Source organism: Hyla sarda, chromosome 1 (genome assembly GCF_029499605.1).
Source record: "Hyla sarda isolate aHylSar1 chromosome 1, aHylSar1.hap1, whole genome shotgun sequence".
NCBI classification, from domain to species: Eukaryota; Metazoa; Chordata; class Amphibia; order Anura; family Hylidae; genus Hyla; species Hyla sarda.
The window spans coordinates 431,583,780-431,596,464 of record NC_079189.1 but is presented as its reverse complement, the minus strand read 5'-3'; the positions used below and the strand labels follow the sequence as shown (position 1 = coordinate 431,596,464).

The following is a 12,685-nucleotide window of genomic DNA, read 5'->3' as shown; positions in this document are numbered from 1 at the left end:
CCTCCGCCTCTCCCTCTTCATTACAGAGCAAGGAGAAGAGGGAGGGGAGGAATATTAATGGGGGGGGGGGGGGGGAAGCAAGCTGACAGCTTTTTCCTTTAAATATGCATATATCAGCAGGAAGTAGCCCCTCACCAGGTGACTCCATTTGGATCATTGTCAACAGGTACCTGTGTTGGAAAGAATAGACTGGATTAAAGTGCGAGTAAAGAGCTGTAAAATGAGGGGTTACTCATTGAAATCTGTTGGTTAGGTGTTGCGTTATGCTATTAAATAAATGGTTTTATTCCTAATGCGCCCTGATGTGCATTAGAGGCGGGAGCTGGTTGGCCAAGCTCCCCTGCCTTCTCCATTATTATGCTAATTAAGGCGACGGGGGAGCGCTCTGCTCTCTGTGCACTCACCCCTGGCCCCATTAGCATAATAATAGGGTCGGGGATGATGGGGGGGGGGGGGGGGGGGGGGGAATATGCAGGAGACGGGGAGCTCGGCCAGCTGACTCCCTGCCTCCAATGCGCGCTGGGGCTCATTAGGAATAAAACTATTTTACAAGCATAATGCAGCAACTAACCAACAGATTTCAATGAGGAAGCCCTCATTTAAAGCTCTTCACTCTTCACAGTATACTGGGTTTAGTGCAGGTGAACTAGCTGTCAGATTCTTGATAAGGGTACGTTCATACGGGTGGATTACTTGCAGAATTTCTGCAGCGTATTTGCTTCAGAAAATTCGCTGTGGATTTTGCCACCATTGACTTCAATGGGCCAGCAGAAAATCCGCAATAGAGGCAGATTTGCAGTTTTTCCTTCAGACCCATTGAAGTCAGTGGTAGCAAAATCCACTGTGGAAATTCTGCAGGTAATCCACTCGTGTGAACATACCCTTAGGCTGTGTTAACTCTGCATTTTTGTTGTGTGAACATACATTTTTTTTCTCTTGATTGGCAAAATCATCGTGAGACATGGGGTTCCACAAATCAAAACAGCACACTTTATCAATGCAGCAAAAGTGCACCATGTGAACACAGCTTAACAAGCGCGAGACTCTTGTAGATTAGAATTCAGAAATTTGAAATGCTGCAATATGAATGTGACTATGGCATTAGTGCTTGATGCAATTCATTACCAACAAAATAAGATGTTTTCAAATTCAACTCTTCATAGATTTTGTTTATATGTAAATTACAAATTGGAGTTGACAGGTGGACCAGTGCTTTAAAGGGGTACTCCAGTGGAATTTTATTTTTTTTTTTTTAATCAACACGTGCCAGAAAGTTAAACAGCTTTGTAAATTACTTCTATTAAAAAAATCTTAATCCTTCCAGTGCTTATCGTCTGCTGTGTTCCAAAGGAAGTTGAGTTCTTTGTTTTTCTTTTCTGTCTGACCACAGTGCTCTCTGCTGACCCCTCTGTCCATATCAGGAACTGTCCAGAGTAGGATAGATTTGCTATGGGGATTTGCTCCTACTCTGGACAGTTCCTGATATGGACAGAGGTGTCAGCAGAGAGCACTGTGTTCAGACAGAAAAGAAATTCAAAAAGAAAATAACTTCCTCTGGAGCATACAGCAGCTGATAAGTACTAGATGGATTAAGATTTTCAAATAGAAGTAATTTACAAATCTGTTTAACTTTCTGGCACCAGTTGATTTAAAAAAAAAAATGTGTTTTCCACCAGAGTACCCCTTTAAAGCAGACCCGCCAGCAGGAAAACAGGGGTGACTTTCCAGTGACAAGATATAAGCTTATTTTATTATGCAGATGTGGCTCCAGAGCAAGTCCATCCCATGTTCTCCTTATCTAGGGGATATCTGTCAAACTGGATAGGCAGATGCAAGCGGGCCATTGGTTGGCGATATGGGTAGGACTTACCTGAGCTCTTGCTGTGCTAGGGAATGCCTCCTGGGACCTAGAACCCTTAGTTGTATAACAAAAAGGCTAATCTTTGCACTGAAAAGGACTACGGTATATAGAAATAAAGATACGTCTGGAATCCTGATGACTATCCCTACCTTGCAATGTACTTATTTGCACCTATGTTTTTCTGCTGACAGGTCCGCTTTAAGGAGTTTCTGTCAATACTTGGCAAAATGTTATTGTTTTTGCTTAGATAAGTTGTATATGGCATCTCTTAACTATATTGTGTGTAAATGCAGGATTTCATGTACAATGAAGACACTGTTTTATGTAACTTGTTTTATTTTCCTGCTTCTAATAGACATGTCGTACTTGCTCTGAGCCCATTTCTGAACATTGTATGAGTAGCCCTGCATCCCCCCCAAGTTCTGTATGCAGCACCCCACTATATGCAAGACCAGAAAGTGGCTTTGATGTGGTCACCTCCAATAGTTCTGCTTTATACTTACACATTGATGAGGATGAAAACCCTGCCTCATCATCTCTTCTTAGAAAAGGCATTGTGCTTCCCAGTCATGGTTTACAGTTGGATTTGAGCCATAAAGATCAGCCAGTGATCGCCCCATATGATGCTTATAGTCAAAGAACAGACCTTTATCTTCCAAGCTTTTACAAGAAGTCTCAAACAAAGCAAAGGGAACCTGTTGATAATCCCGTAGAGTACTCACACTTGCCACATGCTGGTCAGTCTTGTGACATAACTGATGGCCTGGAAAAGCAAGTGCAAAGCAGTTCTATTTGGACACCTACTGAAAATACAATTCAGAATAATGAAAAGTACCCATCTAAAGTGGCCAATCCTCAGTATTCAGTCATTGAAAGGTCAGAAATTGCTGTAACACCTACAGACAATACACTTGGGATTGATAACAGGTTTACAGTAGAACAAGTAGGTAGCGATGCCCCCAATGGACACTTGGAACAAAATTCAACATTTGGACTTAAGCCTGACTCAAATAAAACTGACAGGTCATGGACAGAGGATTCACAGGACGTTATATATCAAGAGGTTCCTCGGATTTCTGCCTCCCGTCAGGCAAGCATGTTATGTGTGGATTGTGTCCTGTGCATGGACCAAGTGCATGTCCTGAGTTTACTTTGCGGCAGATATGCATGAATCTTTGTCGGGTCATCTGGATGATAGAGTTCTTGGAAGAGGTTAATTCTAATGTGTTCTGCTGTGTTTTCTAATAGCAGTTTATGCCTTTGGCTTACGAGGTATTGGAGTGTTACAGTGCCCTTATTGTGCACTTTTTATGCTGGTGACAAGTAACATTGTATCGTTTGTTCAGATGAAATCTCTGATTAAAAGAACTAAAGAGACACCTAATGTTCATCCAATGTCTCGGGACCTCTCTCCTCGACGAAAGTTTGGACCAGCTATATACAACAAGAGTCCATCGCAAGACCGCCTCATCGAAGAGCTACATGGGCGGTTTGGCATAGACAAGCAGGACACTAGCAAGACTCCTGATGATAACTGGCTGACAGAGGGTGTGATCATTACGTCTCAGCCCACTAGAAATGTGCGGATGTCTGAACAGAGGATAGAGAAGGTAGAATGAGAAGGCAAGGGAAAGCGATAGTCTGCCCAAGGATTGAACTCTATGGATTCTTAAAATAATGGGGCATTTGCGAATTGCAGATTGTCACAAAATATTTGTATACCTTATATTTAGGAAACTTTAATCTAATGTAATGGCCAAAAAATGATTCAATAAGTAAATATACCTTGCTCAAAAAATAAAGGGAACACTTAAACAACACAATGAAACTCCAAGTCAATCACACTTCTGTGAAATCACACTGTCCACTCAGGAGGCAACACTGACAATCAATTTCACATTCTGTTGTGCAAATGGAACAGACAACAGGTGGAATTTATAGGCAATTAGCAAGACACCCCCCCCCCAATAAAGGAGTGGTTCTGCAGGTGGTGACCACAGACCACTTCTCAGTTCCTATGCTTCCTTACTGATGTTTTGGTCACTTTTGAATGCTGGCGGTGCTTTCACTCTAGTGGTAGCATGAGAATAAGTCTGCAATCCACACAAGTGGCTCAGGTGGTGCAGCTCATCCAGGATGGCACATCAATGCCAGCTGTGGCAAGAAGGTTTGCTGTGTCTGTCAGCGTAGTGTCCAGAGCATGGAGGCGCTACCAGGAGACAGGCCAGTACATCGGGAGATGTGGAGGAGGCCGTAGGAGGGCAACAACCAGCAGCAGGACCGCTACCTCTGCCATTGTGAAAGGAGGAGCACTGCCAGAGCCCTGCAAAATGACCTCCAGCAGGCCATAAATGGGCATGTGTCCACTCAAACTGTCAGAAACCGACTCCATGAGGGTGGTATGAGGGCCCGACATCCACAGGTGGAGGTTGTGCTTACAGCCCAACACCATGCAGGACGTTTGGCATTTGCCAGAGAACACCAAGATTGGCAAATTCGCTACTGGCACCCTGTGCTCTTAACAGATGAAAGCAGGTTCACACTGAGCACATGTGACAGATGTGACAGTCTGGAGATGCCGTGGAGAACGTTATGCTGCCTTCAACATCCTCCAGCATGACTGGTTTGGCGGTGGGTCAGTAATGGTGTCTGGTGGCATTTCTTTGGGGGGCCGCACAGCCCTCCATGTGCTTGCCAGAGGTAGCCTGACTGCCATTAGGTACCGAGATGAGATCCTTAGACCCCTTGTGAGACCATATGCTGGTGCGGTTGGCCCTGGGTTCCTCCTAATGCAAGACAGTGCTAGACCTCATGTGGCTGGAGTGTGTCAGCAGTTCCTGCAAGAGGAAGGCATTGATGCTATGGACTGGCCCGCCCGTTCCCCAGACCTGAATCAGATTGAGCACATCTGGGACATCATGTCTCTCTCCATCCACCAATGCCACGTTGTACCACAGGCTGTCCAGGAGTTGGCGGATGCTTTAGTCCAGGTCTGAGAGGACATCTCTCAGGAGACCGTCCGCCACCTCATCAGGGGCATGCCCAGGCGTTGTAGGGAGGTCATATTGGCATGTGGAGGACACACACACTACTGAGCCTCATTCTGACTTATTTTAAGGACATTACATCAAAGTTGGATCAGCCTGTAGTGTGGTTTTCCACTTTGATTTTGAGTGTGACTCCATATCCAGACCTCCATGGGTTGATACATTTGATTTCCATTGATAATTTTTGTGTGGTTTTGATGTCAGCACATTCAACTATGTAAAGACAAAAGTATTTCATATGATTAGTTCATTCATTTAGATCTAGGATGTGTTATCTTAGTGTTCCCTTTGTTTTAAGCAGTGTACATGTCATGCAGGCTGATCACAGAGATACTCTGAGCATACACTAGAATACAGCATAAATTGCTTCAGTAATGGTACACACATACATTACTCTACAATGTTTAAAGTATTACTGTCATTTTAAATTCTTGTCATCAAAAGTTTTAATCAGTCGGGGTCTGGGTTCTGAGACACCCACTATACACTAGCACGAACATTCTTGGCTGAGCACTCGTCCCCTTTTTTTTCAGGAGACTGATTCTGTACAAAATCTATGGAGCTGTCTTACACAGCTGAGACGAACACTTATTCTAGCAATCAGTGGGGGTCTTAGCACCAAGACCCTCAACAAGCAAGTTTGTTATTTCTCTAGAACATGTCAGAAATCTTTTTTTATTTGTTTTATCACAGTGACACTTTAATTATTTTTTTCTTACTTTATGCTAACATTTTTCATTTCTCTTATAAACTGTCTTTCTTTTTTCTTTTCTTTCCTATGTATCTTATTTAGATAATTATCCCTCCAGATTCTCCACAGCTCATGAGAAAAACATTATCAATTACCACATCTCCTTCTGGTACATTGCAGCCCACAAGACTTGTGTCTAAATCTACATCCCCAGCACTGCCACAACCACCTCCTGTTTCTTCCTCTACTGCTGCTGTCTCGTCATTACTACCACCTCCTGCTCCTCCATTGCCCCCAGTTCTCCTTCCATTGCACAACATGCCTACATCAAATACACTTCCTCCTCAGCCACCTTCTTCATGGAAACAATATAGTGATGATTACCAGGACTTGTCTAGGGCTGTTTTTCCTCAAGAAGACTTTAGGAATACCTATCAGGATGAACCTACTATGCCACTGATGGTGACCTCTTCCACACTGAGAATGCTGCCTACTCCAAAATCTTATGTATCTGTGGCTTGCCAGACGGAAGATAATCCACTATTTCCCCCTATTCAGGCAGGGAATGAAAATGTGTCAACGGTTAGTTTGAAAGCAAGACATTTTTGGTTGTGTAGAAGTCTCTTTGTATAGCAGAAAGTTTTGGTCGGAGTTGTCCTTGTCATTCTGTTTTGGACCTTTATGGAGTCCCACATTCACTTGTGGTTTGTGCTATAAGAACAACTTTTAATCTTCTTGCAGATGATGTCTCCTGCTGCTTACTGTAGTAGCAGAGCACTTGCTGCACGTCCTCCTTTGAGTCGCTCCTTCTCAGATAAGGCAGGTCTATTTGTCGTGTGCCCAGTGTTGTCAAAATATTTTACTTGGTACTGTATAAAACATGTTTGGTTTCGGACTCCTTCCCCTTCCAATGGGTACTACTTTACAAACAACTTTGTCACCTTTGGGGACAGATGGTGCATGACAGCCAAGAGTGTTTTTGTGATGTTTACTTGCGTGCTGAATCAGCATGTTGTGCATTGAGGTACTTGTCCACTTTTTAAGTTTCCCCTCTTTGTATTGGTCTCCAGTCACCACTGGTTTCTTTACCTCCTTCTGCGTGGCCTCCACAAGAAGAAAGTTCCTTCGTCCCTGACTGCGATTACCGCAATGTCAACTCTAGGTTCCTGACGTCAACAAATGAAATCCCTTTGGTACATGGATTGGTCTGACTTGACTTAACTTTATAACCTATTCATTAGGTTTCTGTCTTGGAGCCAGGAAAATTACCATTTAATGTATTTGCTCTTTTTCTTTTCTAGTTTATGGCCCAAGGAAAATCTGTGAACAGCTCTCCTCCATCCAGTGCTCTGAAGCCCGGTAGTCAGCTAGACAATATGCTGGGTAGTCTGCAGTCTGACCTGAACAAGTTGGGCGTGGCAACGGTGGCGAAGGGCGTGTGTGGTGCTTGCAAGAAACCGATTGCTGGCCAGGTATGTCATATTCTGGTGATGAGGGACAGATATTTGGCCCAACTGCAGTATGTACCGATAACCTATACTTTTTATTGCAGGTTGTTACGGCCATGGGAAGGACTTGGCACCCAGAACACTTTGTATGCACTCATTGCCAGGAGGAAATTGGATCACGCAACTTCTTTGAACGAGATGGGCAACCATACTGTGAAAAGGATTATCATAATCTCTTCTCCCCGCGATGTTTTTACTGTAATGGACCGATACTGGATGTGAGTGCACTGGAGTGACCCTGGTATACTATGTTATAGTTTTCATCATTTAAATATGTATTTTTACTCTCTCTTCAGAAAGTTGTGACTGCTTTGGACAGAACATGGCATCCAGAGCATTTCTTTTGTGCACAATGTGGGGCATTCTTTGGACCTGAAGGTAATGCTGTCAGTGTGCTCAGGAGTAATAAAGATTATATGTAATCAAACTATACTTTTTTTTTTGTAGAAGGTGTATGTATCTCCTAAAAGGGTCTTTCAATTTATTGTGCCCTGTTACACCTGCATAGCATACACTTATTCAGTCAGTTTTGTGTTTAACTATATGTATGTTTACAGGTTTCCATGAAAGGGATGGAAAGGCTTATTGCCGTAAGGATTATTTTGACATGTTTGCTCCAAAGTGCGGTGGCTGCACCCATGCAATCCTGGAGAATTATATCTCTGCTCTCAACACACTGTGGCACCCAGAGTGCTTTGTTTGTCGGGTAAGACTACAGTTTAAAAACAATTGAGCCACTCTTTATTTCCATATAGTTGTTTTGACCCACGCATGAAAAGCCACAAAAACCATAAATCAGCATGTAATAAAATATATATGTAAAAAATTCCCATATAAGCACTTCAAGCAGTGCTTAAAAGTAGAAAAGGCTTTTTGTGTGAGGGAATTTATTTTTTTTTTCTCCCATTTTCTGTTGCTTATATAGTGCAAACCTATTCCACAGTATTGTACAGCTTGCTGTCGCAGTCCCTGTTTCCTTTGGAGCCAAAGTCTAAATTTCCTATTTCAAATACACACTGAAACTAAGTTCATAGGAGACCAGTTAACCTGTCTGTAGGATTTTGTAGTATAGAAGAAACCAGAGAACCTGGAAGTTTCTACTAAGCCCTGCAAGACAACAGTGCTCACCACTAACAAGTACCTTGCGTTCATTCCCAAAATTACTGTGACTGTTGGATGAGAATATTTCAGTGTCTAGCAACAGCTTGTTTGAAGAAAAATGTTTTTCCTTCCAATCAATTCAAACTTCTTTTTGTTTTCAGGAATGTTTTACTCCATTTGTGAATGGAAGCTTCTTTGAGCATGATGGGCAACCATACTGTGAGGTGCATTACCATGAGCGTCGTGGTTCACTCTGTTCCGGCTGCCAGAAGCCAATCACTGGCCGCTGTATCACCGCTATGGGGAAGAAATTCCATCCAGAGCATTTTGTTTGTGCCTTTTGCCTTAAGCAGCTCAACAAAGGAACCTTCAAGGAGCAGAATGACAAGCCATATTGCCAGAACTGCTTTGTCAAGCTCTTCTGTTAGAGCACTGCACTGTACCTACAGATTTTAGCTATGGGGGGGTATGAGCAGCTCGTGTGCGCAGCCAGATTGGTTGATGAATAAATGGACTGTATGAGGGAAGAAGCATAGAATGGAGCCTTACTCATTTCACCTATTTTCTTTTCTCTTCATTTCCTAGTAAGGTGCTGATCTAAATATTGGCCACCTAATCTGGAAGGCCCTTTATCATTTCAAAGTTGGCAGCACAAGCTTCCCATGACTAGAACCTGTGAATGCCATGTCTATTAGGTTGAAAAAATCCGTGGACTGCATGGCATGTACACGTTGTGCTGTGGGCTATGCTGCGCTTTAAAAGGAGGGACAGTCTTTTGCAGCATTTGAATGCGTGTGTATTAGAATGGCTTGTCATGGTTTAGTAAAGACGCTGCCGCTTCTCTTCATTAGAAAGTAAGTAGAATGGCTCTCACATCCTCACTAGAATGAGATTGGCAGCTTTCAGTATATGGGTTGGGCTGTTATAAAAGGCCTGATTTGGGAATTACAGCAATAACATTTTCTAATGACGGTTACTGGTAACTTGTCACATAATTGATGCAGAGTAGCTGATCTTCAGGGTTTTGTTTTCTCTTTTTAATCCAGAAATACCCTGGTTCAGTTTTAATGAAAAATAAAAATCTGTTTTAAAAAAAAATAAAAATAAAATAAAATATACACATATAAATATATTTACTCTTAAAATTAAATCCAGTGGTACTGGATTTTTTTTGTGCTTTAACTAAACCTGGCTATTAACATTTCAGTATTTTATAGTGTGAAATTACTTTATTAACAATTTTGGACATATGTTAATTAAAAATCAGTATTTGAAAATTAAGCTACTTCAATCAAATATTAATGGGAAATGCCAAATATTGGTTTTTATGTAAATCGTGAACTTTAATCAGAAAAGAATAAACTTTATAAAGAGGCCTGCCACTTTATTTTCCTTTTGATGTAAGGCAAAGGGGTGTATTGCGGTAGAGCTTTGTGGCAGATTTTTGTATTTTGACATACTTAAAGGTTCTATAGTTTTTCATAAATAACGATAATATCAGAGATCGCTAAGTGTTTGTTCTACTTTGATTTCTCTGATCTATCCCAGTCCTGCGGCCCGATTTGTATCATTATTGGTGTTATTAATGAAAATACAATAGGACTTTTAATCTCTTTAGTCATTAGCATGTGATGTTCATATTAGAGCTATCAATATGATTGTGTGAAATGCCAAAGATAATTCTGATTTGGTTTCTGTGGCAGAGATGCCTTTACTTATGTGTCATAACTGCTTTACATAAACATCCTATTTTTGGGGGGGGTTAATAACTGAACAGAATGTCTGATGCATCTGTTGAATGTCCTGTGTGTGTACACGCTGCTCATTGAGACCCACTTAAGAAATTGACATCTGTGTTTTAATGCATTTTTAAGGCAAAAACAAATTTGATGAATGTTACTGCTGAGGTGTTTTCTGCTATTTAACTTATAGCTTTGCACATATGTACTGGCCAAGTTATGTGGGGGCTAATTTGTTCATTAAAGGTGTTTATTTGAGGTTAAAAAAACAAGATCTCTTACCCCCCCAACCCCTTCTCCATCTAAATACAGCACCACTTACTTTCGTGTTATTGCATATGGGTTCCATCCACTAAAGAGGAACTTGTTGGGTGCTTCATGTTGCAAAACCAAGGCTATAGCTATAAGCGGAGTAATTCTTCTTCCTGCCCTGCTGGTGTTGAATGACGGTGATCTCTGTATACACAAATATATTGAGAGAGGTCTGTGAAGCCTAGCTGGATGGGGAGTGACTTTATGCCCCATTCTTAGCTTTTTTTTATTTTATTTTTTATACCATGGTTTCTCTAAAATAATATAGCATTTCCTGGTAAATCATAGTTCATTATAATAAGGGAACCTGTCCCTGTTACATGCTGCTCATTGATCGGGCTGCATGAAGGACCTGACTGGTTCTCTTTCAAATGGGGCTCAGCTGCAATACTAAATATTGTGGTGTTTTTTCCAACGTTATAAACTCCATTAAGTTATGTGAACATTCCCAGTAGTTGATGCACAGTGATAAAACCTACCCCAGGAACTGCTTCAGAGATAGTATGCTACATCTAAATAATATCCAAACTCACATTTGGGCCAGGTTCGTTTTTTCCACACTTAAAGGGGTACTCCGGTGGATAACTTTTTTTTTTTAAACCAACTGGTGCCAGGATGTTAAACAGATTTGTAAATGACTTCTATAAAAAAAAAATCTTAATCCTTCCAGTACTTATTAGCTGCTGTATACTACAGAGGAAATTTGTTTCTTTTTGGAACACAGTGCTCTCTGCTGACATCACGAGCACAGTGCCTGACATCTCTGTCCATTTTAGGAACTGTCCAGAGCAGCATATGTTTGCTATGGGGATTTTCACCTACTCTGGACAGTTCTTAAAATGGACAGAGATGTCAGCAGAGAGCACTGTGCTCATGATGTCAGCAGAAAGCTCTGTTTTCCAAAAAGAAAATAATTTCTTTTGTAGTATTCAGCAGCTAATTAGTACTGGAAGGATTAAGATGTCTTAATAGAAGTAATTTACAAATCTGTTTAACTTTCTGGCACCAGTTGATTTAAATAAATAAAAAATCTCCACCGGAGTACCCCTTTAAGGCTTAGTTCACACAGCATAAAAAAGCAGCAGGTGTAGTTTTATTTGTTGAGGGAAATGCAGCAGATTGCAATTCAATAAGTGTTATCCACAGCACAATCTGCAAGTACCACATGGATTTCTAGGCAGGATCAGCACCGTAATATATACCAAATGTGGGAACCCAGCCTATTTTCCATTGAGGGGAGCTTGATTTTGTTTTCCTACTATCCGTTCATCTCTCCTGAATCGGTTCTGAGGTAATCTGCATATAAAACAAGATGTGTGAACCCAAGTGATGTTCTGTTTTATCGTCTGTAATTCTGTTGCCTTTTGGTGTTGAAAAATTGCAGTCACACTTTGCCTTAAAATGAACAGTCTAAAGGACTATTTTAGACACTGGGCTGCAATGTATAGAGAGTACTACCATTACAGTTACGGATTAATGCCCAGCCAACTTGAAATACTAAGAGTACAACCACTGCAATGGTTTTTCATAAAAAAATCAGTTCTGCAGTTTTCTTGTTTCTGCACATTTCTTTATGTAACTTTTTTCTTTTTGCTTCTGTGAAAAATGCCAATAAACATTTCAGTTATTTTGTTTAGTAGTTTCCTGTGTTTAATTAACCTACCTTATGTGCAATAAGGAAAGTGGCCTGTGTGTACTTTTTTTTTTTTCCCATATACGATACTACAGATATTTTTTTTCACATATCTTAGTTGTATTTTACTAAGAAAACTGCATGCAATGTGGTGAGATGGATTATTCATTACATTGCATCACTTTTCATTACTATTGTTGGCCAGTCATAGCACATTGTCCTGTAAACAATTAGCTATGACTTCAGGGTCTCCCAAACTAACCTGAATAAACAGGTAGCTAGTGCAGATGGTGCTGTTTCTAATGCTTTTTTTTCCAGGAGAAAATTGGCGCAACTGTTCAGGAGATATTCATCTTGTTGCTAGTATAGTATTTTCTTCTTAACAGCAATGGAGGTGGGTTGGTGCTGTATAACAATGCTTTCTTCCTGCTTTCTTCCTGCCTGCTTCAGTGATAGCACCATCCCTTCTGTCAATACCTCTGCCTACTTTAAGGACCTGCTGAGGATGAGGGAGGAGTTATTAGCTGAAGTGAACAGAGCTATCACCAAAGCAGTAGGTAGAAAGCATTGCACATGCAACAGCAGCTGCCTCCAGTGGAGTTAAAGCGCAACTGTAATGATTTTTTTGCCCCCCCCCCCCCCCCCTAGACTGCTACAATGTTGTTAAAGATGTCCATAAATAGTGTAGCCAGACCTTTATCGCTTCTCTTCCTTCTTTTATAACTTATAAAATACATTTATCCAGCGGTCAGGCACAGTCTGATAGGCGTGGCTTAGGGTTCGCAAAGCCCTG

The 12,685-nt window shown here is 41.3% G+C and overlaps 2 protein-coding genes across 3 annotated transcripts in view; both read left to right on the top strand.

Moving 5' to 3' along the window:
- Positions 1–11,189, top strand: part of PXN (paxillin) — a 50,158-nt gene extending 38,969 nt beyond the window's left edge. For both annotated transcript variants that reach the window (XM_056529925.1, XM_056529934.1), the window contains exons 7-11: positions 6,901–7,071; positions 7,152–7,325; positions 7,404–7,485; positions 7,665–7,813; positions 8,370–11,189. In XM_056529925.1, coding sequence (XP_056385900.1) covers positions 6,901–7,071; positions 7,152–7,325; positions 7,404–7,485; positions 7,665–7,813; positions 8,370–8,636 — 843 coding nt within the window. In that variant the 3' untranslated portion in view covers positions 8,637–11,189. The remainder of the gene's footprint in view (positions 1–6,900; positions 7,072–7,151; positions 7,326–7,403; positions 7,486–7,664; positions 7,814–8,369) is intronic.
- Positions 3,172–6,819, top strand: LOC130282074 (uncharacterized). Its single transcript, XM_056529949.1, has 3 exons — positions 3,172–3,471; positions 5,702–6,181; positions 6,341–6,819. The coding sequence occupies exons 1-3, from the start codon at positions 3,172–3,174 to the stop codon at positions 6,620–6,622; spliced, it is 1,062 nt and encodes a 353-aa protein (XP_056385924.1). The 3' UTR covers positions 6,623–6,819.
- Positions 11,190–12,685: the final 1,496 nt, after the last annotated feature.

Bases quoted from the DNA above. Each gene is read 5' to 3' on its own strand.
- LOC130282074 (XM_056529949.1), top strand. From the start codon at position 3,172: ATGCTGGTGACAAGTAACATTGTATCGTTTGTTCAGATGAAATCTCTG. The intron at 3,472-5,701 runs GTAGAATGAGAA...TATCTTATTTAG, and splicing joins CTGAACAGAGGATAGAGAAG to ATAATTATCCCTCCAGATTC. The intron at 6,182-6,340 runs GTTAGTTTGAAA...ATCTTCTTGCAG, and splicing joins GGAATGAAAATGTGTCAACG to ATGATGTCTCCTGCTGCTTA.